Below are 24,006 nucleotides of genomic sequence, written 5' to 3' on the forward strand. Positions count from 1 at the left end.
ATATATATATATATATATATATATATATATATAAAATTTAAAATGTCATAAAATAATATATAAAATATATATTTACGGAGGAAAATGCCTTAAAATATATAACATTAAATATATATTTAAAAAATAATATTAATATAACATTCAAAAAATATACCGTATTGTCCCGAATATAAGACGATGTTTTTTTCTTGGAAATAGATTTGGTTTTTAAAAAGCCTTTTTCCAAAAGGTACATCTGGAAAAAGGGGGGGTCGTCTTATAATCAGGGTCGTCTAATATTCAGGCCAATACGGTAAGTGTCACAAAATTAAAAAACAGTTAGCCCTTCAGAGCTTATAAAACTGAAATTAGCCACTAACTGTTAATGTTAAAAGCATTAATGCTGCTTTGTAACAGATATTTTAGAACATATTTTAAATGGTTTTCTTGTCTCAGTAGCATTTAAGAACAGCTCAGAATTTACATGCTGGTCTGACATGGTTTAAGCTAGTTAGTGCCGGTTTAGCTGGTGGATTAGTTTTGCCATACTGTTCACCAGCACAATACTTCTAAATATCTTCTTATAACCATTCTTATTGTTTTACAATGAAAGATAATGTTATCTTAAAAGTGCAATACAAATGTAATCATCACAAAATTGAAAAAGGCAGGCTGCTTGAGATCTTTTGAGGTGAAACATCTTGGACGTCTTTCCCACTGACGTTTTAAATCTGAGCGCAACAGCTGCTTTGGGTTAGAAGCTGATGGCATCGTTTTATCATCCTCCAGTGCGGTGGTAAAAATCGACAGCTAAACTTTTCATAATCCTTGGTTTACTTTTCCTTTGATTTTAATGTACAATCGCTCACTCAAAATGTCACAATCGCTCACCGCCACAACGTTCTTTTTTCAGATACACCGGAGTTAAAAAGTTAAAATCATGATGGACACAAAAGTAGTCCGTACCTTGGTGATGACATCGGTCCAGTAGATCCTGTTTTCCAAAACATCAAAGTCCAGTGCGGAGACCTCCTTGACCCCGGTGAGCGGGATGGGCACGTCGTTGCTGTTGGTGCCCAGAGAGATGCTGCGTATGTCAGCACGGTTGGTGAAGAGCAGGAACGCTTCTGGAACCACACAAGTGCGCAGATCACTCAGCAACTCCAAGCCCATGGGGCAGGCGCAGCTTAGACCCTGAGGCCGATGGAAACACAGGTGACTGCAGCCGCCGTTGTTTTCCGCACAGCCGTTAGTGCCTGAACACACACAAATGGAGATCTATGGATTAGCTTCATGGACATGCATTGATCTCACAGTGATATAGTGTTGCTGTTTGAAGTCCTCCTATTAGTTTTGTGGCAGAAACAATTTTTTATTAAATTAATCTATTTATAAATTAAATATTACACATATATAATTCTGTCAGGACCACTATCGTCAAAATGATTGACACAGTTTGGTTTGGTGGTATGTTTCTGTTCTGGGCAAAAACTCTCTGCCCATCCATGCAGCCTGTCATGAATGAGCAGGGAGAGCAGCAATAATAACCCCCAAGGGTAAACAGAACAGAACAAAGCAGATATCATTAATGTACTTAATTATATTTAAGTGTAACACATTATTCAAGATAAAAGGAGATAAAAGATTGAAAGCCAAGTCCTGACTGTAGCGAAAGGAGGAGTTGGGGATGGAGGAGGGTAATTTGCTCCTGAGCAAGCGAAAAAGGGTAGATGTATAGCTGAGGGATATAGGCAGATGTGATCAGCTGAGTCAGCCGATGCAAGCTTGACTCACGTGACCTGCCAGAACTAACGCTATATGCTTAATAAATATTTTCAATATCAAATGATAAAAAAATCTATTATATCTATTGTAATTTGTATTTATCAGTGTTATTTTAGTATAACTTTTATACTATATACTAGTATTTATTAATTATTTCAGCTTTTTTCAATTAAATTTTTAATAGTTTCAGTACAAGTTATTTAATAAGGTATTAATAAATTATTTATAAACAATTTATTAAAATTAATTATTCTAAACACTAACATCAATATTTAAAAATAAACAAATGTATTATTATTAATACTATGTTTGTTCATAAGTATGAATCAATTAAAAAATATAAATTATAAAAAAAAAAAAATCAAAGTATAAAATATCAAATACCATCAAATAAATCATTTTTGTTAAAATATCAAAAAAATAATAATTGTATTTAGCATATTACATATTTTAATAAGTAATTTACTAAGATTTCAGGGGTATTTAAAATATTTTTCTAAACAATTCAAAGGTGTTCCAGGTTTGACATTCTTTGTCCAGATTTCTAGAAGAATCAATAATTAGCAAAGGTCACTGGATATGATAAATATATAGTATTTCACAGCTATACATCTTAATATGTAATCACGCAATTAATAAAAAAAGTAACTAGTTACTAAAAAAGTAAGCAATTTGATTATGAACGTTTTAAAATGTAATCCAGATTACATGTAATCCGTTACTACACAGTACTGCATATATCACTGTTCTGATTTTCAATGTACCTTTCAGGTCAGAATAGTGTTAAAAGTAAGAGGTCTTACCAAAGGTCTCTGAGACTTTTGTGGCTTTGAGACCCATGAGGTCAGGGAGCTGCTCGACGATGACCTCACGTGTGGCGTTGGCGATGTGAACTCTTTCGATGCTCCTCCTCTGCCAATCCGTCCAGTAGATATACTCTCCCAGCAGCGTAAAACCAAAGATATGAGGTAGTTTGTCCTCTAGAATGGTCATCCTATTAGTGCCATCCACATTAATGACCTGTGAAAAAAAAAAAAAAATCAATTAGGTTTTGTCCCTGGTCACCATTCATCTTCACTGCGTGATCATCTTCTTTTGTGTTCCACATAAGAAAGAAAAGTAATACAATACATTAGGATGAGAAGGTTTTATGTTTAAATGAACTAGGCCTATCTCTTTAAGAAAACTGACAATTGTAGGTGGTCAGATCAAACAATTTCAATTAACAGCAGAAAACAGGAAACAAATGAACAAATCAGCCTGGATCTGTTTACGTTTGCCAAACAGCTGCACACCACATGCACCATTGGACAGATCTCCAAATACTCAGATATTTGAACTGCCATAATTGCAGTATCCTAATCCAAACCAGCTAGGATTTCCCAATTGTGGAAAAAAAAAAAATCCCCAACCAAATATGTAACTGCCAAAAGAGTAGCTATTTTAAGTCATTACAGAGTACGCACACTTGAGCATGACTCTTTGAATCTCTACGTTTAGTGCTTTTTCACTAAAGGCTACACAATCATACACAGTCACAAGGGTTGCATTACAGGGAAGAAAATAACGCAAACTGATATAGGGAGTGGAGCCAGGACATGCCTGAATCTTTAAAAAAAAAAGAGAGGGAGAAAAGCAAGAGAAAGTGACAGATGGGAGGTTGAAACCAAGTGGGTTGCTGGGAATTGGGTTTGTTTCTGAAAAGGTTGCAATTACCATTTCTGGAAACCGTCCTGACATTACTACTTCTCAAAATAGACGGCTTTCCATTTTTCACATTTAGCGAACGGGTGTCAGCTGCAGTAAATGCTACCCACCTAATCAAATACATTCTGGAAAAAGCTTGAAACGGGCGAAAAACTGCAACGAAAAACCTCGAAAGCTACTAGCTTTATCCAGGCTTATTACGAAGGCCTGCAACTGATCCGAGTTCAAACACTTGCTTTCTCTTTCCAATACCAGAAAGCACCGTTTCACCACTTCATTGAATTCATGTTGATAAAAGCATTCCATTTTATAATATATATATATATATATTTTAATACATGTAATGTACTCATCATGAAGTCATTACTGGAAAGCATCCATGCTTTTTATGTTGCAAAAGCTGTTGGGAGTTTTTGACATCCTATACCTGTGCAATCAGACACTAAGAAATGCAGAAGGCTTTTTTTTTTACTATTTTCAAACCGCCTGCAGCCAGATGTCTTTGTTTGCCGAATGAAACCCATGACAGTTTACTCTATCATGTCTTCTCCCTGAATGATGAATGAGATTATAAACGCTCAAACGAGCAGGTCAAGATTGAGTGACGGGCGTATTAATGCAGCATATTGTTCCTGGGTAAAGTAGCTCTCCGAACAAAGACTTCCTGTGCGCTGTCTTTCCCAACCCAGAGTTCTTCCTGTGAGGACCGGTGGAGGGGGATTTGAGATTGGGGCGGCTGCCAGGGAGGGGTGTCCACCTGATTTATTTCTGTAATGAAGGCCTGCGGAGTGGCTGACTCTCAGTCTCAGTAAAGAAAGCAAGAAGAGAGATAAGTGCACATTATTTTAAATTAGCACCTTCCTTTCTCAGTAATTTCAGCACTATGGTGGAATCTTGTGGGGGGTTGGGAGGGAAACTGGTATATTTGCCACCTCTGAGAAGGCAAAGGCTATGTTGGAAGTAGCATACGACCATACTATGTGCAGTATTTTAGCAGAATGCAGTACGTATACTGTGCAAAACCCAGATAACATACTACTTTTGCAAAAAATATAAAATTCAGAGCAGAACCAACTGCATCAAGTACACGCTTCCATTTCGAGAGTGACAAATAAAAATAAAATAAAAAAATAATAAATTTTATTTTTTTTCTTGACTTCTCAACATTTAACAAGATATTTTTTTTAAACAAAACTGGATTCAAAATGTAAAATAATTATTATTTCTGAAATAAACAAGTAATGATGTCAAGCAGAACCAAAAGTTTCCATTTTATATTCCATATCATCTCACACACTATAACAAATATATATATATATATTTATATACATGTATGTACTGTATGTGTGTATATATATATATATATATATATATGTATATATAATACTCCCTAAATAAACATGGAATTTGTTAAAAATATGCTAAAATAACATTATGAAATATCTATCAATCTATCTGTCTATCTATCAATTTATCAGTCTATCTGTCTGTCTATCTAAAAATTGCATATATAAATAATAAAAATATATATACATACACGTTTACACATACATAATTAAATTTATTATTTGTGTGTTTTTATACACGTACACACACATTTAAATTTATATTAAAAATAAAAATAAGAAGAATTGTATTAATATGTAGTATTTTAGATTTGATGACCTATAAAATAATCATATTCATTTCCAAGATGATATCTGGATGCAACTTTCTGAACTAAACATGAAATGAGGTCATCAAACATTTGTTTCATATTGCACACTGTTTCACATATTACTTAAGAGTAATAATAAAAAAAAGTTTACTTTTCCACATTGTGTACATATACTGCTTTTTAATAAAAAATGGTACATAGTATATACTAGGCCTATGCCTGCAGTTCACACTACATTATTATTGCATACTGAACACAGAAATCACAGATGATTTCTTTAACAGAGAAGGAGTGTGGTGTTTTGGTACTTGGAGAAGGGAAAGAGATGTGAAGGGAAGTTGAAGCTGTTGTGAAAGCCTCCTCTTTCCTCACAGTTTGAGACAGCGGAGGCGCTGACACTCTGGAGGAATGCTAACAGACACAGACAGTGGGCTGAAACCACAATGGTACATTTTTCTTACACTCCTCCTAACACATAGACGTCTCAAGGGTTTAAACCGGGCGCCTTCCTGCGGGATGCAGACTTTTCTCAACCCTGGAGAAAAGGTTAGAGGCCTACAGCACTGCAGAAGCATGATGAGATGGGCCAGAACTTACACCATCGCTATATCATAGTACCACCACAATACTTATTTTTCCAAAGGAGGTGATATGAACATGCGTTTCAAGCTGCCTTCTGTCTTCTGAAAAGGCCAGGATAGGGTTTTCAACGGAGGAGGGGCCCCAGACTACAAAAGTGTTTGGCTTTTCTCACTTCCTTCACAAAGCCATTGACACATGACGTGACAAAATGGTGTTTCTATGGCACCAATGCAGAGCAGAGACACAAAACACACCCATGGACCTTCCTGGAGGCCTGTCAGGCATCTTGTGTGGTACTCTACAAATGAACCAAAAATATGAAAAAATATTAAGCACCACAACTGATAAAAAGAAATGATTCATGAACACCAAATCATCATATTAGAATGAATGAAAGGTCATGTGACACTGAAGACTGGAGTAATGATTCTGAAAATTCAGGATTGCCATCGCAGGAATAAATAATAGTTTAAAATCTATTAAAACAGAACACAGTTATTTTAAATTAGAAAAATATTTAACATTTTTCCTGCTTTTACTGCATTTCTCATCAAATAAATGCAGCCTCAGAAAGCAAAATAGACTTCTTTCAAAAAATACTACCAACCTGATTCTACCGTTTTAACATTTGTAAAAAAAACAACTAACTTTGTGGGGATACACAATCTTATAAACAGTGTTGGGGAGTAACTGGGGAGTTGTGTAAATACAAAATAAATGTAACTGTATTCTGTTACAGTTACTGAGAAAAAATGTGTAATTAAATTACAGTTACTTATGAAAATGTTAACCATTACAAAGGGGGTTACATCTGAATATTTTCACACACTTACAGATTTAATTGATTTCTTTCACAAATTGCATTGACTGCTCTAAAATATGAGACACCAATGTTTCAGGAGTTTAGGACACAGAATAGGCCATGCTTATTTGATTTCAATGTATGATTTTAAATCAGTATTTAACCTCAGAATGATCTCAAAGTAAAAAAGAGGTGCTAAAAACTGATTTTGTGGTGGCTGTGATCGAAAATGACATTTTTATCATTTTAATTCAAGTGATAAAGGATTTTGAATGTCTGACAGTAATCAGTGTTGAATATTACTTTAAGGTTAACCCTGCCTGGTTTAAATGTTTGAAAATGAATAATAAAGCAATAAAGTAATTGAAATAGTTACACTACTTGTTACATTTTAAATAGGGTAACTTGTGTAACTATTACATTTCCAAAGTAACCTTCCCAACACTGCTTTTTAGGTTTAGGCCTACATGGTTTTAAACACATATTGTTTTCTCAAGCTTCAGAACAAAAAAAGCGAGGTTTGGCCCAATTTTCCCATAGCCGCCTTTAAGTGAAATAGGAATTCTTTCCACTTGTGTAATCAGGAGTTTTATTGGATGGCATACCTTGCCGACATCTGTTTCCCCTTTTCTGCACAGTGTTGGACATTGTTCCTCTTGCACTGACCCCTCCTGTCCACTCCACCACTGCATCCCAGCAGCATTCCTCAAATCCCGTTCTACAAACTCAAACTAGCTTGCTCGTTTCTGTGGGAGTTGAGTGAAAGGGAAAGGGTGGAGTGCTACAAATCTAATTCAATGATCTCTCGCAAAACCATACATGTTCGTTCAAGAGATCAAGTTTGCAGCTGATCAATTTAGAACCCCAGCGAAGTTTCTGGAGTGTTTAAGGGGGATGGGAGAGTGAAATGAAGGGAAACTGACTGGGGGAAGGTGAGGCCCATAGAAACGCATGGCTGCCAGTACACACAGAGGATGTGTGTGTTTAAGGAGCGGCCAGCTGCCGAACCCCCTTTAGACCCCAGCAAACACAGGAAGGTCTCTGGAGGTCACCCAAACACACAAAAGCAGGCACTGGGGGGACTGAAGACTGAGATTTTAGATACAATGCTAAAAACTAGTAGTATATAGAACACTAACAGAGTAGCTGAATGTGTTTGCGGTGTAGCTAACAGGAATGAAGAAGTGCAAAAATAACTAAATCATGTAGTCAAATTAAAATAGTTCTTTATATTTTCTGAATATATATATATATATATATATATATATATATTAGCTATTAAATAAATAAGCTCAAATAAACAATTAAACAAATCATTGCACATTATTTATAATAAAAATATTATGTATAAATACATATATGATAAAAATTAAAATGTAAAAATATTAAGCAGCAGTTTTCAACATGGATAATAATAAGAAATGTTTCTTGAGCAGCAAATCAGCATATTAGAATAAATGAAAGATCATGCGATGCTGAAGACTGGAGTAAAGATACTGAAAATTCAGCTTTACATCACAGGAATAAATTACATTTTAAAATACATTCAAATAGAAAACAGTTATTTTAAAATTTAATAATATTTCACAACATTACTGTTTTTACTGATTTTTAAATCAAATTGATGCCGCCTTGTTGAGCAAAAGAGACGTAAAAAAAATCGTAAAATTAAACCCAAACTTTTGAATCAGTTGTGTGTGTACTGTATATACGCTAAATAATTAATAATTATATATTTTTTTAAATAAAAGAATTTAAAAATAAAACAAATAATGATCTTTGTGGTAATTTCAATATTTTTCACACTGCTAAATTCACAGTCTGGCTAATAAATTGTACCACAAAAACTTCCACTTTGATAGTCCTCCTGTCAGCAGGAGTCTTTCTTCTCGCTTACAAAAATGCTATTCATTTTTTAGAGAGACAATTAGGCATGGCCATCGAAACTGAAAGGAGAGTGTGCCTTTTTTCTCTTTGACTGCCTTTTTTCGCTTCACCGAGATTTATGTGGTGAGAAAACGGAGTGTGAACCCTAATTTTGATGAGGAAAAACATAAAAAGTACATAACAAAGACCCCCAAAAAAGTCTCATCAATAACGACAAAAAGGCAAGACGCTGAGTTTTTTTTTCTTCTTCAAAGCCAGATTGTAAAGAGTGTCCTGGCACCAGGGTGCCAAGCAAATTCAATATGAAGGCAAACGAGGTGACAGCATGGCCTCCGAAAACACAGAGCCATTGAAAAAGAGAGAAGGACACAACAGAATTAAATGAAGGCTGAGCTCATCAAAAAAACATTTCTATGTATAATACTGAAATGCTAAACTCATAAAGGCTGTTTAACGCATCAGGATTGATTTTTGTAACTTTCATGGTGCGAGTGTCCGCAAAAAGTCACTTGGAGTAAGTACAAAAAGTTTCACTCTATGCCAAAATATTTAGCAAGAGAGCTTGCAAGCTGTATTAACAGAATAAAATGCATAAAATTGTAAGTATATATTTATTAATAGAGGGAAAACTATTTAAAAATCTATTTTTAAATTTATAAAATGCATAAAATGTAACATTTTACAAAATGTAGTTTACTAATAAATATGAAACTATTTTAAACTAAAATATTAATATTTACAAAATATTAATTAATTTATGAAATTACAAATTTTGCATAAATATTAAATGTATTTATATAAATATTATATATTTTGCTTATTATGTGTCAAACAAGACACTATCACTCGTAGCAACATATAATTTGAGAAACTCACTCTAGATAAACTAGAATGCATCGCAATTTTAAGATAAGAGAGGGACATCTGTTTTCTTTGTTGTCCATGAGATTAAAGTGTGTTCACGCGTCAAAACAATTGGACGGCACATGTGAAACCTTGTAACATAGAATATACACAGCCACAATATAAAATCCTGCAAAATAACCTCCCCTTTCTGCGTGAGCTTTGAAACATCATCCAATTTCACCTGAGGTTTGTCCAGCTCTTCTGACAGGCCGACTCAGCTGTGGATGATATTATCTTTTTATCTGTTGTTTGCTTGTGTAGGCCAAGAACAGCACAGCCTTAATTCAAACAGAATGATCGGCCGTTGGTTCTCTTTTTTTTTTTTAACCCAAGAGTCCAAACCCTCATGCCTCTCCGTTCTGCTCGGCGCTGCGTCTGCACTTCCTCTGACTTTGATAGAGCTCGTGGAGACAAGCGCTGAGAAAGTTCCCGATGAGAAGCGCTGGTGGATCAAAAAGTGAATGAAAGGAGCGACTTGATGGTTGTGAAATTGCAAAAATATTGACTCGTGTTCCTGCAGGTCATTTGCTCGCAGACGGCTCCCACGGACTACTGGAGCCCTGAGAGGGAAGTTATCATTCCCATGGCCTCAACTGACAGCATACAACAGAAATCAGCATGTTAAACAGTCAGTCTCTAATATTTATTATAAGAGCCACATTTGAGACCTTTTTTGGATGTCTTGAGAGATAAAAGCGATATTAAAATGATATTCTAAATATTTTATCTTGCCAAATAAGCTGTTTTAAAGGTCTGAAGACAAAAACAAAAGATAGACCAAAGTAAACAGAAATTTAAATTAAGTTACCATGTCAATTAACATGTTAAACACTAGTTTCATTGAGTCTGTGACGCTTTCAATTTGGACGTAATGCCATTGAATCTTGCTGGCACCATCTCTGGTTTTAAGGAGACGTGTAGACCAACCTCGCAAAAATGCTGGTATCCTGTTTACTCGATTCATAAACAGGCCAACCTAAGTAAATACATCAACATCCGGTGGATATCTGACATGACTTTCAGACAGCCAACGCTTCTTTGGGAGGAGAAAAAAACAAAAAACAAAAAAAACCTCACACGCCCAGACTCGGGGAGTGGAGCTCTTATGTTTTGACAAAGAGCAGTAAGATGAGAAGGTCAGACAGTAGAGAGGAAAGTATTCATCTTACCTAAACTGCCATAAATGCAACATTTAAGTTTATATAAATGTGACAGCAATGAAGCATCAAAAACAAATAAAAATCAATAATATTCTCTTTGCTCACACAAAAAAGTAGTGAAATTTCTACAAAAAAAAAAAGAGATAAATAGAGATAAATGTCAATGTTTATATCAGGGGTGGCGAACTCCGGTCCTGGAGAGCCCTGCAGAGTTCAGCTCCAACCCTAATTAAAACTCACCTGCCTGTAGCTTTCTAGTAACCCTTCAGACCTTGATTAGCTTGTTCAGGTGTGTTTGATTAGGGTTGAAGCAAAACTCTGCAGGGCCGCGGCTCTCCAGGACCAACGTTCGCCACCCCTGGTTTATATGTATGCATATGTATATGTATATGTATATATATATATATCAGTAGCGTGCGATGGTGTTTTAAAATGAGGAGGCAGTTATATACAGTATATATATATATATACACACAGTATATATATATACACATATATATATAAATACATGAATGTCCCTGTTACACTTAATGTTTTCGCATTTTCTTGGTTAAATAAACATTACATAAAAAGAGAGATTTTTTTATTTTATTAACATTATTTTTTTTATTTATTTAATATTTTAAATAAGAATTATAAATTTCATAGTGTTTTTATGCATTTTTACATTTATTCCAAAATAATAATGAAAGGCAGTAACAATTTGAACAATATTTTGGAAAGACTTAATTAGTAAGGCTAACATTAGTTAACATGAACTAAGAATAAACAACACTTCTATAGCAATTATTAATCTTAGCGATATGCTATTTACACTGTGAAAAATAACTACAGATCCTATTTACACTATGTCAGCAGGATTTTCTGCTATTTATACTATTTATTTCAAATAGTGGCAATTATCTGCACCTTAGTATTGTAGAACGTTATAAAACAGTATGCAATCATAACATATTGAGTGTAAATTATAATTTTTATTCAAATTATTAAATGGATGCCACCGTATTGGGAGAATATTAGCCCTCCTTACATCTACCCGATGTGATAAGAGATTTGAAAATGGAGGAAAAAAAAAAGAGTTCGGTAAAGGGCGGAATCAAACCTGGGTCGATCGCATCAAAAATGACTTCGGTACGCGCTTTACTGTCTTCGCCACTGAACTTGTTAATGAACTATTGTCTTTTGTAGTAACCTTACATTGATAGGTGGAGTTAGTGTAAATAGCTTCTGCCAACAAGGCGGCCTATTTGCACTTAGTGTAATAGACACGTTTTTTAATAGTGAACTGATGTTCAGCTGTTCTTTTTAATAGTCAACTTATTTTCGAGTCATTGTCATGAAAGCCCTGTAAACACTGTCACAGACACGAATTCATCAAGCTGAATGCTCACTAACTGACACGGTCATCACGTTTTCAGGCCATTTCAAGTTTTATTTTGACGTGACACATAGCAGTGATATATCTAAGCAGGTGAGTTGTTTACTTACTTAATATTTAGTCAATAACGCCATCATTTTCTTCATTCATTCAGGCTGAGAGCTCGCACGAAAACAAGAGGCAGGATTTATCGCATGAACCAATCACATTCAATCATAACCGATCATATCCAATCATATCGCGATGGAGGCATTGCCTCCTCTCACGTGATTTTCCCCCATTCATTCTCAATTACCCCCACTAAACCCGGCACACTAAGGGGTCTCTGTTGTAAGTCAATGGGCCGAAGGGAGGCAAGCCTCCGCAAGTGTTCTACCTGCGGGTGTCGCTGTTGGACAGCGTTACTTTATAAAAACGAGTGACTTTTATACTTTTAAAGGCACAATATGTAATTTTCGCCGCTGGAGGGCGCGTATTCAAAATAAACAAAGAAACAAAGGTGTAGTTTGATGATGCCGTGACTGAGTGTGGAATCATGGGAGTTGTCGTCTTCATCCCCACAGCCGATGCAATCCGACGGGACTCGGGCAGAAATCATGTTCATGGATGAGCTAATGATTTATTAACGTAGTAGAATGAAGCAGGGTGAGGCTGAAAGCCGTCGAAGCGAAACGAGGCCGCTGAACGATCTTGACACACGGCTCGAAAGCAGCAGAGCTTTTATTATGCCACAGTCAACCGCTTCCGCTCCTTCTGGTCGTGCGTATGTGGGGGGAAAAAAGTACCAAATGTATCTAGGTTTTATCATACTAGATACATTTGAAAGTTCTGTTATAATGCTACTCTGTGCGGTCGTCACCTGTCTAATAAAACACATAACATAATTAAAGCATCTTTGGTGTTTCCATGTTTTCTACAAAACAAAACCGGAAATCGAGGGGTTATGACGTCATTGGCAGGCGACACAATGACACTATGGACACGGTCCGTGTCACTAGTTAAAATTGCTTATTTCTCTGGATTTAAAGGGGTCATATGATGCGATTTCAATTTTTCCTTTCTCTTTGAAGAGTTACAATTTACAATTCGGCGTAAAGCAATTGTTCGTTTTTAGTCTGTTTGAATTTTTCCTCTTTTCCGTCGCTTTTGAATAGCTTAAAAGCGCCGTGCTCATTTTACTTTCACTTTTGAATTAGCGGCAGTTAGGCGTCATTTGCTTGAATGCAACAACAAAATACAACGTCAAACTCACTTTAGCCTATATATAAAACATAGAACTTTTATTAACAAAACAAATACAAATACACCATGCTATAGGGCAGGCTATGCCTAATATAAAAATAACAAATAACTTACATAAAGTTTAAATAGGTAAACATGTATATAGGCTAAGTAAACATGTATAATATAACCAAGATTCGAACTCAGGACGCCTGCAGCGCAACAATGCACAACGCCACCCACAAGGCCATCAGCACCAACTTATTATAATACTTTTAATACACACACAAACGCATATATATATTTATATATAGGCCTAAATAACTATTTTTAATTATATTATTCTAAAAACATTCATTACTAATAATTTAGTATACAGTGGGTACGGAAAGTATTCAGACCCCCTTAAATTTTTCACTCTTTGTTATATTGCAGCCATTTGCTAAAATCATTTAAGTTAATTTTTTTTCCTCATTAATGTACACACAGCACCCCATATTGACAGAAAAACAGAATTGTTGACATTTTTGTGTATATATATATATATATATATATAAAATACATTTATTAATACATTATTAAAATATCATTAAAAAATGTTTCATTTTTTTTGCCATTTTTGCCTTTATTAGGATAGGACAGATTAGAACTGACAGGAAGTGAAGTGGGAGAGAGATGGGGCGGAATCGGGAAAGGTCCTCGAGTTGGGATTCGAACTCAGGACGCCTGCAGCGCAACAATGCACAACGCCACCCACAAGGCCATCAGCACCAACTTATTATAATACTTTTAATACACACACAAACGCACATATATATTTATATATAGGCCTAAATAACTATTTTTCAATATGGGGTGCTGTGTGTACATTAATGAGGAAAAAAAATTAACTTAAATGATTTTAGCAAATGGCTGCAATATAACAAAGAGTGAAAAATTTAAGGGGGTCTGAATACTTTCCGTACCCACTGTATATATTAAATCATATGCAATACAAATTATTTTGTTATCCATAACCCAACATACAATTCCTCCGTTTATGAAGGGATCATTCACCCAAAAAAATAAATTGTGGTTAATCATATAAAGTGATTGTCATATCTCTTCACAATGCATGGATTAAACTGCTTGATACATTTTGGGTTTGGACCTTTTTGGTTATCTAGACTGTTAATAGATGGACTGAAACCTCTCAGGTTTCATTAAAAATATCGTCATTTGTGTTTTGAAGATCAGCCAAAGTCTTAAATGGATAGTTCTCATAAAAAATGAAAATTCTGTCATTACCTACTTACCCTCATGTCGTTCTAAAGCCACAAGACCTGCACACAAAAAGTATTCTCGTAGCTTCATTAAATTAAGGTTGAACCACTGATGTCACATGGACCATTTTAACGATGTTCTTACTACCTTTCTGGGTCTTGAACGTGATAGTAGCGTTGCTGTCTATGCAGGGTCAGAAAGCTCTTGGATATCATCAAAAATATCTTTATACGTGTTCCGAAGATGAACGAAGTTCTTACGGAATTGGAATGACATGAGGGTGAGTAATTAATGACAAAATTTTGTATTTTTGGGTGAACTAGTGTAGCAGAGTGTCTTTCGTTAATAGACCGTGGATCACTTTCACAAACCCCTGTGAAGCACCACCCTGACTGAAAGCAATGTTCTTTGACTCACGTAAGCTTTAAATGTTCCCACCCTGATCTGTCTACAGTAGTATGCTGCTCCGCCTGGGACAGCCAAAGGTTTGTCTAACCTGACCAGAAAGCTACAAGTTGAAATGGTGTCTCAATTGGCTGTAAATTCGGAAACAATGTGTTTTCTCTGGGGTACATATGGGATGCATTGCGAGCAAACAGCAGAGTCGACAGCTGCCGGTGACTGCTTACCACAACACTGCTGAAAAAAAAAAACTGGGACAACCGCTGCTGTATTACGTTAATAATCCGTGAACATCTCCAGAACAGGAGCGGAGAGCTGGGCGTCTTTCCCCTTCACTACCCTCCCGCTGACAGATGTGGAACAGTGGCGAACATCCCTCAGGAAATGAGACGGATTGTGGTGGCAATAACCGAGTTACAGGACAGGAAGGACTAGGACGGCTGAGTGAAACCAGGCCGTGAGTGCCAGACGCTACACTTTCACAAGTCTCACTTGTAATGTGAGAAAAATAGAGAAAGTGAATCCGCATGCGAAAGCATGAAGCACTCATATAACATTTCTAGGGCAATAATGATAAGTGATAATAAACAGCCTTTTGTAGCTGATAAAACAACTGATAGATTTACTTTTTTTGTGTTTTAAACCTTTTAGTGTTGCATAAAAGCTTAGAAACTGGGCTTTATAATGCTTACAAGCAATCTGATCAAATCTTAACTCAGGGAACAATAAAAATGTTCACGCACAAAATATGATAATCATAATAGCAGCAGGCAATAGCATCATAAAGATTCAATTGTTATTTCATATATGGTTAGAACAGTCAGAGACTGAAAACGGCAGAGACTGACACAGGAGAAAGAATTGTTGAATTAATTGTCAATATTTTTGTTTTCTTTGCACACAAAAAGTATTTTTGTAGCTTAATAAAAGGTTGAGCCACTGATGTAACATGGACTATATTTTAACAATATATATTTCTTACTACCTTTCTGGGCCTTGAACGTGATAGTAGCGTCGTTGTCTATGCAGGGTCAGAAAGCTCTCGGATTTCATCAAAAATATTTTTGGTTCTATTTGGTTCTATTTTCCATTTTTGGGTGAACTATGCCTTCAATACATTGTGAACCTCTAGCAGAAAAGCAAGAGATTTTGGATTTGGTTTCCTATTATTTTCTCCAAGGAGCCAAAACCATCATGGAGGTCTACAAGATGATGTTATAATAAGTATGGATGTCACAACACTGTAAATTTAGCACTGTGCTCTAAACAAATGCTAATGGTTCTTTTTCAAGGGAAACCGACTTGGTCTTTTAAAATTTAACCATTAAAACATTTAATGCACACGTAACCATCTATTCTTCTAATTCATCACACTTAACAGCAATTTTGAGCGTTTTTGCAGGCCGTCAAAGCTCTGCTGGCCTGTAAAAATCTTACATTTGAGCGTATTTGTTTTCTCAAACAAAATGACTAAAAAACTGCATGAGTGAAAGAATTGCTGGATAGTGTGAGCGGTGCTGGCCACAGGAGATGGAAAATATTACGAAAGTCAGGTGTCTTTCATACCCCTATAATTCAAGTGAAACCGTGTATCCTTGGAGCCTAGAACATCAAAGTTTAAGACCTCATGGTGAAACAGCCAGCAACAGCAACAAACTGTTACCAGGCAATTAACTATAGTGCTGTTTGGCTTGGACTACCATTGGCTGGATTTGGCCCGCACAGAGGCGCAAACTTGCAATTCTGTTGCATTTGAGCGAATTCTAGTGAGAAAACTAGAGCGGAGACCAGTCGCTGTACCTATGTCATGGGCACTGGCTGTATGTTACAGTTTTTCTGCCCAATATTACAGAATAAGACATACTGTATGTGTGTAACTGAGTTGTACATAATATTCTATTCAAACGTACTATAATATGCCTCCTTCCTGCCTGGGAAGGAAGTTCTCTGGATGTCTGCCAGACTTGTGTGGGACATCCATCACCTGTAAGAACCGCATGTAAGCGGAGCTGCATTTGAAGCTCGCAGCCTCTTCAAAGCAGCTTATTCTACCACTACCGTCCAAATCAAAACAGCCCTCGCTCTGATGGGCCTTGAATGTGCCGCTAACTCATAGACAAAGGAGCTATCATTAGCATGGCCAATGTTTTAGCGAGAGGCCCCTCGCTGGAAAAACCCTGCGCAAATCAAGTTTCACGGCTCCTGCCGGCCACAATGTCCCAGGGCCATTGGTGCAAACGCTTTGGGGGGACTTTAGAGAAAAGCATTATAGATCCTCTTCACACTTATGCTTTTTTTTGCCAGCATCCATCAGCAGACGAGCCCTCGGCCACCTCACATCGTTCCGCCACAAATAAAGCCCTCTTTCAAGCTGTTGCTTTTCATTGTCACGGTGTTGCCATACTGAAGGGCCATCGAAATGCACTTCAGGATTCATTGTAGTCAAATGGCTTTATTGAGAGGAAAATTAAGACTTTTAGGAAAGGGAAAAAAGGGAAGAATGTAGCTATCAAGCAATGCGAACGGACAGAATATATATACTGAAAAATAAATACACATAAAATGAAATACAAAGGGCTGACTGGTATACTTCATGTATCTATAATTTTTCTGATTTTATTTAGAATCTATTTGTCATTACGTTTTTATATTTTATTTTATTTATTTTAAAAATAAAAATAATATGTATACTAATAACAAATTTATAAATGTAAAAATATGCTATTCATTTATAAATATATATCAATAGGGCCCATCAACTGTTTGGCATATAGCTTTGTTCTCGTCCACAGTATCTTTGTCATCGTGCTTACGAAATCTAAAATGCTTCCATACCTCTGACTTTTTATGTGAAGGCTTTATTAAAACTTTATAAGATTAACGTAAATCTTATGTTCAATGTTTGCGGAAATAAATATTGAAAAAAATTGATTCGTGGCCTTTGAGAATCGATATTGAATCGACCACATTTTAAAAAACGATATATCGAAAAATCTATTTTTTTGCCCAGCCCTACAAATCATTGCGACAAATGCGAAGCCTTTGAAATGAGACACAGCTTTAAAGGGTTAGTTCACCCAAAAATGAAAATTCTGTCATTAATTACTCACCCTCATTTCGTTCCAAACCCGTAAGACCTCCGTTCATCTTCGGAACACAAATTAAGATATTTTTGATTAAATCCGAGAGCTCTCTGACTCTCCATAGACAGCAACACAACTGCAATGTTCCCAGGTCCAGAAACATAGCAAGGACATCGGTAAAATAGTTCATGACTATTTTACTAATGTCCTTTCTACGTTTCTGGACCTGGGAACATTGCAGTTGTGTTGCTGTCTATGGAGGGACTGAGAGCTCTCAGATTTCATCAAAAATGAGGGCGAGTAATTAATGACAGAATTTTCATTTTTGGGTGAACTATCCCTTTAATATATTCAAGATTTTCAGTGAATAATGACTAAATATTGGTCTGTTTCTCATACAGCTATCAAATGTTTTCATAAGACTTGCATCTTTTCTGATGTTCAAAAGCTCCAGTCTCTCTTCGTTTCTAATTGCATGAAAAAAGTGGCCAGTAAATTCTTAAAAATGTCTCCTGTTGTGTGCCACAGAAAGAAAAAGAAAGTTTTTCATAATGTCTTTGTTAATATTACCATTATTTCAGAAAAAGGAAGTAAACTGCAAGGAAAAAGACAAAAAGAGGGTAAATGACAGAACATTCAATTGTGGGTAAATTATCGCTATAAACCAAATATGACAGCCATTTACTATAAAAATAAAAACTCTGTCAAGCCTAAAAATCATGTCTCAAAAACAGGCTGGAGAAACTGCTACATGGTCCTTTCACAAACATGAAAAATTAACAATGGAAATGTCCTCAGCCCCAAATGCAATTCAACTTTTCAAGGAGGAAGGTAAAAAAAAAGCCCTTTCAGACAAGGCCTATCACCAGCCGTGTTAAAGGGGGAAAAAAAGCAAGAAGGCAAGAGGGAGGGAGGAGGGCCTGAAAGCCTCCATTCCTCTATTTATAACCATTCAGGCAGTGAGCAGCCACATTCCAAATGCCAGAAGGCACTTTTCAAAACTCCTCATTTAAAATTTAATGTTGTTTTCAGCTCCTAAAAAAGAGCCACCCTCCCTCACACCCACCATCGACCAAAAGGAACCAAGCGGGTGAAAAAAAAAAAAAGGAAAAAAAAAAGGCAAACAGTAACATGTAAATGTGACTCTGTTCGGATGCAGTCCAGAATCGGCCTTTTCAAAACAAAAAGGGCAGCTGAAATGAGGTAAGCGTGCATCAGTATGCAAAAAAGAAAATCTTTAATGAGAAATTACTGATGGCCAGGCCGTGCTGCAACTCTGGCGATTAGCACTTCAAGGGCTTTTCTTCCTTTCAGAGGGTAAGTGGGCCAGCTAAAGAATGGCCTCCGCCTCCATTAAGGTGAATCTGAAGAACCCTTGTGAAAAAGGAGAACAGAACACACTTGTCAGCTGCTGGGAGGCTGGGGAATGCGGCGCAGCCACCCAAAAAGTGCATCTGGTGCAGGGGTGGGGTGGTGTGTGTGGATGGAGGAGGACCTCCGCGAGATTTCGCCTCGATTCTGTGCAGCTTTTGTTCTGGAGTAGGCAGAGGGTCAGCTCTGAACACACTACCACAGGGCTTCCCTCCTCAGCTGGGCAGGAGAAAGAGTGCGTCCTGAATATCCCTTCAAAACACTTCCAAAGGAACCGTAAAATCACAAATGAGACTTAATATCTCAATTGTTTCTCCTACACGGTAATGAGATTAAATGGAGAGCAAATGAATGAAGTCTTCTGCTGAACAGATTTTTCTTTTTAGAAAATGACCCTGTCCATTTTAGAGTTTCAGAATTGGTCTCAACGGAGTCTGAGGCTGATGATACACGGGGCAACTTTGGTTAATGTTGCCGTCAATGGGCAACCAGGTGAGACACAAGGCCCACAACTGATCTAAAGTATCCAGATAGAAATTTGTTACCCATTCTCAGTGGGAAAGTACCCAAGAAACATTCCTCAAAAAAAGTTGCCCGGCAAAATTGCTCAAAAGTTGCCCTGTGTATCATCAGCCTTAAACTGTGCTCAGATCTGCCAAAAATGTCAGTATGAACTCAGACATTTCTCATCAGATTCTTCTGATATCAAATTATCTGACAAATTGTCTCAATTGTTTCAATTTTTTGGGATTTACACTAAGAAGAACCATTTAAGACAGTTGATATCGAGCAATAACAATGCCCCTCTGGGTGATAATCTCAACAGGACGGAACAACCACAAATGGGATTTCTTTAATGTCTCTGTTGTATGTTATTGGCCAAATGTTTCTCAGTTATAGCAATGAGAGGAAAAAGACCCAGAAATTCAGAGTAGATCTCAACAATGTCTCACTCTGCAGTTGACACTGACATGATACAAAACCAAGCAATAAAACTGCAACATGCAAGCAATAATAATAATGCACCTCTGGTGATGGTTGCCACAAACAATCACAAATGAGATCTCTTCTCAGTTACAACAATGAGATTAGATGGAGATTTGTGCTTGCATCTTGAACTTCGCACCAGTATTCTCTCACGTGTCTCCTCTAGAGTTTCAGAGAATTATCTGAGCTATGCAAAATTATCTGAGCTATGCTATCTAGGTTCATTTTACAGCAACAAATATCTTATCAGTGACTATTTTTATTTCTACCCAGGAATTTTAGGGTGAAACATCTGAGACTCTTGAGAAGGTTGAAACTCAATGAAATACAACTTGAGCTCTTCATTAAATCTCCTGTAATATGAAAGAACAACCTTTGACCAATACAATGTTCCTGGGTGATGGTAAGTGAAAAATCTGTCTGAATTTCAATCCGTCCAAACGTTGATTATCAAAAAAAAAAAGGGGGGTGGGATTTCTATAGCTGGTTGGCTGAACTGACTACAACACCTATGATGCAAATGTACCAAAGACCACCTTCTACAACTCTCTCTCTTGAGGAAAATGCGAGGACGCTGTCAGTCAACTACACAAGGTTTTCGCTAAAACCAGTTTTGATATGAGCAAAAATACAATAGCTAGAAAGTATTTTTTTTCTATAGGAAACACAGCTTTAAAACAGAGTCCCAGTGCTCAGTAGTCCTCCATTGGGATGTTTGGGGGATGATTATTCTAGAAGGTGTTGCACGTGGACTTCAATGAGCATCTGGCCTTTTACCGAGCTCGATCTGTCAGCAGTAGTGCCCTAATCCTCAACTCATTCAGCCCAGCTTTAACACAGGAAAACACCACCTTGCTCCTCCCTTTGACGGCCACAGAAAACACCTCTGCATCTCAAAGAGAGAGTAAAGCAGAGTGCACACAAACAGGGACTCGTGCTGAGTCGTGGTGGTTTTTTAGGCCACCCTTGCCCTGCTGTTCACCCTTGGCCCGCCTGTCCCACTGCCCCTTCTCTTTAAACGGCACAGCAGGGAAACTGGCAGATTAAAAAAAGCCCTGGGTTACAAACAGGTTAGTTGTGATGGTATTTTGCTGGCTGTGACTGTCCGCAAACACACTGGGAGTTCAGTGCATCAATAAATAATACCTACCCTTTAAATACACAGTTTGAGAGCTCTTACCTAAACTTGCCACACACCTAGGTTAACAGGTTTATGAACCTAGACAACACAAGATCAACTGTATTGTTATGCAGTTCTAGTTTGAACCATAACATACATAAATTGTCCAATTCGTAAACATTAGTCAATGCATTAGGTCCTCAGCTAACAAACAACATCTTTACAGCATTTATTAATATCAATATTAAGGTCTACAAATAAAAACACATTTGTAACTTTTTTTTCTTCACAGAATAGAAGAAATTATGTCTACATATCAGAGATTATTAGTCAAAGTGTAGAAAGATATTGGGAGAGCCAGGTTTGGAAAGGTTGTTGAGAGTCAGCGTGAGAAGAAAAGCAAACGAGCACAAGAAAATAAGAGGGGGATGTTTCCTTAGCTTCTTTTGTGTTTACACGACAGGCTTTCAGGCATACTGACTGAATGAAAAACCTCTGTATTATGACACCCAGGGACCTGTGCCTACAGGTAGCTGACTAATTACACAATGCCAAAACCACGAAAACGCCCAGACCACGAAGCCTGTGCCACAAAAGAACAGACACTGAGGAAACAAAAACAGACGTGGAGAAATTACGAAAGAATAAATCAAGACATTTGTTCTGAGGCCTGAGTTAGAACACAAAAACAGAAACTATTCCATGTAAATATGAAACCTTACACAAGAAATCCTTTCAAATATACTTGAGGTTTCACAATGGTTAAGTCTTTAAACAAAAACAAAAGTGCGGGAACTGACCGGATGTCTGGTGTCCCTTTTTTTTTTTTTGGATTACACAATCAGTATCAGATTCCAGAAACACTTACACTGAAACAACAGCTTGATAAACTTCAATGTCAATGAAGAATGTGCACTCAATACACTCTCGAGTCTCACGGATCTCTCAAGACTCTTGAGAATTTTCCAAACTGCAATTTTGCTCACTGGAGGAAGGGGGCGCTATTCAAATGGTTGTTTTGAAAAAAAAAAAAAACAACTGGATCCTTTTGAGAAATGCCCTCCAAAAGGTCATTAGCGAAATGTACATATGATGATCACTTCAGAGAAGTACTTGAAGGACTAGCTGCTCACTTTCGACAAAGAATTCGACCTTGTACTCTCCAGCAATCCTCAGGTCCCCTCTCATTACTCCACATACTCAGACTATTCAATCAGCACCAAAGCTCGAGACTCAATTCAGCTATTGTTGAGCATGGAACACCATACAATTTCACAGCTACTCGTATATGCTTCTGGTGAAAGGAAATCTAATGAGCAAACATCTCAACAAGGTGACACCACCTTTAAAGTAAAATGTTAGTTGACTTACCTCAATTTTGTCCATTTTGGCATCGCCCCAGTAAAGCTTTCCTGCGACGTAGTCAATGGCCAAACCATTGGGCCAACCAAGGGAGGTGTTGAGCAGCACAACCCTGTCCGTTCCATCCAGGTTTGCTCGTTCGATCTTGGGCATCTCTCCCCAGTCAGTCCAGTACATGTATCTGCATTACAGCAACAAGAGGAAGGTAAATTACATGCTAATTCAGAAGGAATTCCCTTAGAGATTTTAGAAATGAAGTACATAACTTCCATACCCGTTTATGGGATCTAACACGATGGCTCGTGGTTCATCCAGGTTCTCAGATATGAGGATGCGTCGAGAAGTGCCGTTGAGTCTAATCACCTCAATGCGATCAGTGCCGGTGTCCGTCCAGTAGAGGTTGCGCGCCACCCAGTCCACCGCAATTCCATCGGGATGGTTGATCTCATTGGTGACCAAAGTCTGGGCGTCGCTTCCGTCTATTCGGGCACGGCGGATGGCCCTCACCTCATCATCCGTCCAGTAGACGTATCCTTCCACTGGGTCATAGTCGATGGCAATTGCGTGCCGGATGTCACTGACTTGTAAGACGATGTCCGTGAAGTCAGGTAAATCCAGGGATATCCGCCGAAGATCAGTGCGGCGAGCCAGTAGAAGCACCTGTTCCGCCCCTGGTAATAAGATTGAGATTTGCTCATACGGTTGAGAACAACGAAGACATCTGCTACTGCAAAAGATTCATCATGGACCAGAGATCACCTGGCCTTTGACCTGCACTGTCTACTTCAATTAGGAAAGCAGTAACTCAAAAGCATCTAGCAAAAAGGTAGACAAATATGTGTATTAAGACTACTACCGTGCCTAGGGCACAGATTCAACTCGTCAAAGAAAACAGAGTCTGACAGCAGCAATTAGTAGCATGAATTGCAGAGTTGTCCCTGCAGACGGTGCACTGCAAGATCGCATTGCTCCATTACAAAAACCGCATTCCAGGTTTAAATACCAACAGTAGAATTTGTCTAGACCCAATCTGTGGAAGCAATTAGGTCCAACCTTGTCCTTATTTAATCTCTCTTTGTAACCGAGCACGCTCCAGTACCCACAACACCAGCTGCGGTCCACGGCACCCAATAAGTAGTGACATCCATCAGCGCTGACACCAATAAGAAGAGGAAAAAACAGCTCTTCTAGGGTTTCTTGGGCTTTTTTTTTTAAACTTCTTTTGGTTTTAATTTGTCCTTTGTTCTGCCTTGCATGTTATCAAAGCGAGTGGACGTCTGACTAAACCAAAACAAATGCCTTCAATTTAGCCATCCAAGCTAAACAAGTATGAGGTGTGGACGTTTGCTCATGT

At 37.4% G+C, this 24,006-nt stretch overlaps 1 protein-coding gene across 1 annotated transcript in view; it reads right to left on the bottom strand.

Annotated features, from left to right (window-relative positions):
• The window catches only part of LOC107714037 (low-density lipoprotein receptor-related protein 5-like), a 69,771-nt gene that overhangs the window by 19,358 nt on the left and 26,407 nt on the right, over positions 1–24,006 (bottom strand). The window contains exons 7-10 of the mRNA XM_016519729.1: positions 22,927–23,323; positions 22,662–22,833; positions 2,568–2,784; positions 946–1,235 (exon numbers count right to left, since the gene is read on the bottom strand). Of these exons, the coding sequence (XP_016375215.1) occupies positions 946–1,235; positions 2,568–2,784; positions 22,662–22,833; positions 22,927–23,323 (1,076 nt within the window). The remainder of the gene's footprint in view (positions 1–945; positions 1,236–2,567; positions 2,785–22,661; positions 22,834–22,926; positions 23,324–24,006) is intronic.

The sequence above is a fragment of the Sinocyclocheilus rhinocerous genome, unplaced genomic scaffold, assembly GCF_001515625.1.
Source record: "Sinocyclocheilus rhinocerous isolate Xijiao unplaced genomic scaffold, SAMN03320098_v1.1 scaffold568, whole genome shotgun sequence".
Classification (NCBI taxonomy): domain Eukaryota; kingdom Metazoa; phylum Chordata; class Actinopteri; order Cypriniformes; family Cyprinidae; genus Sinocyclocheilus; species Sinocyclocheilus rhinocerous.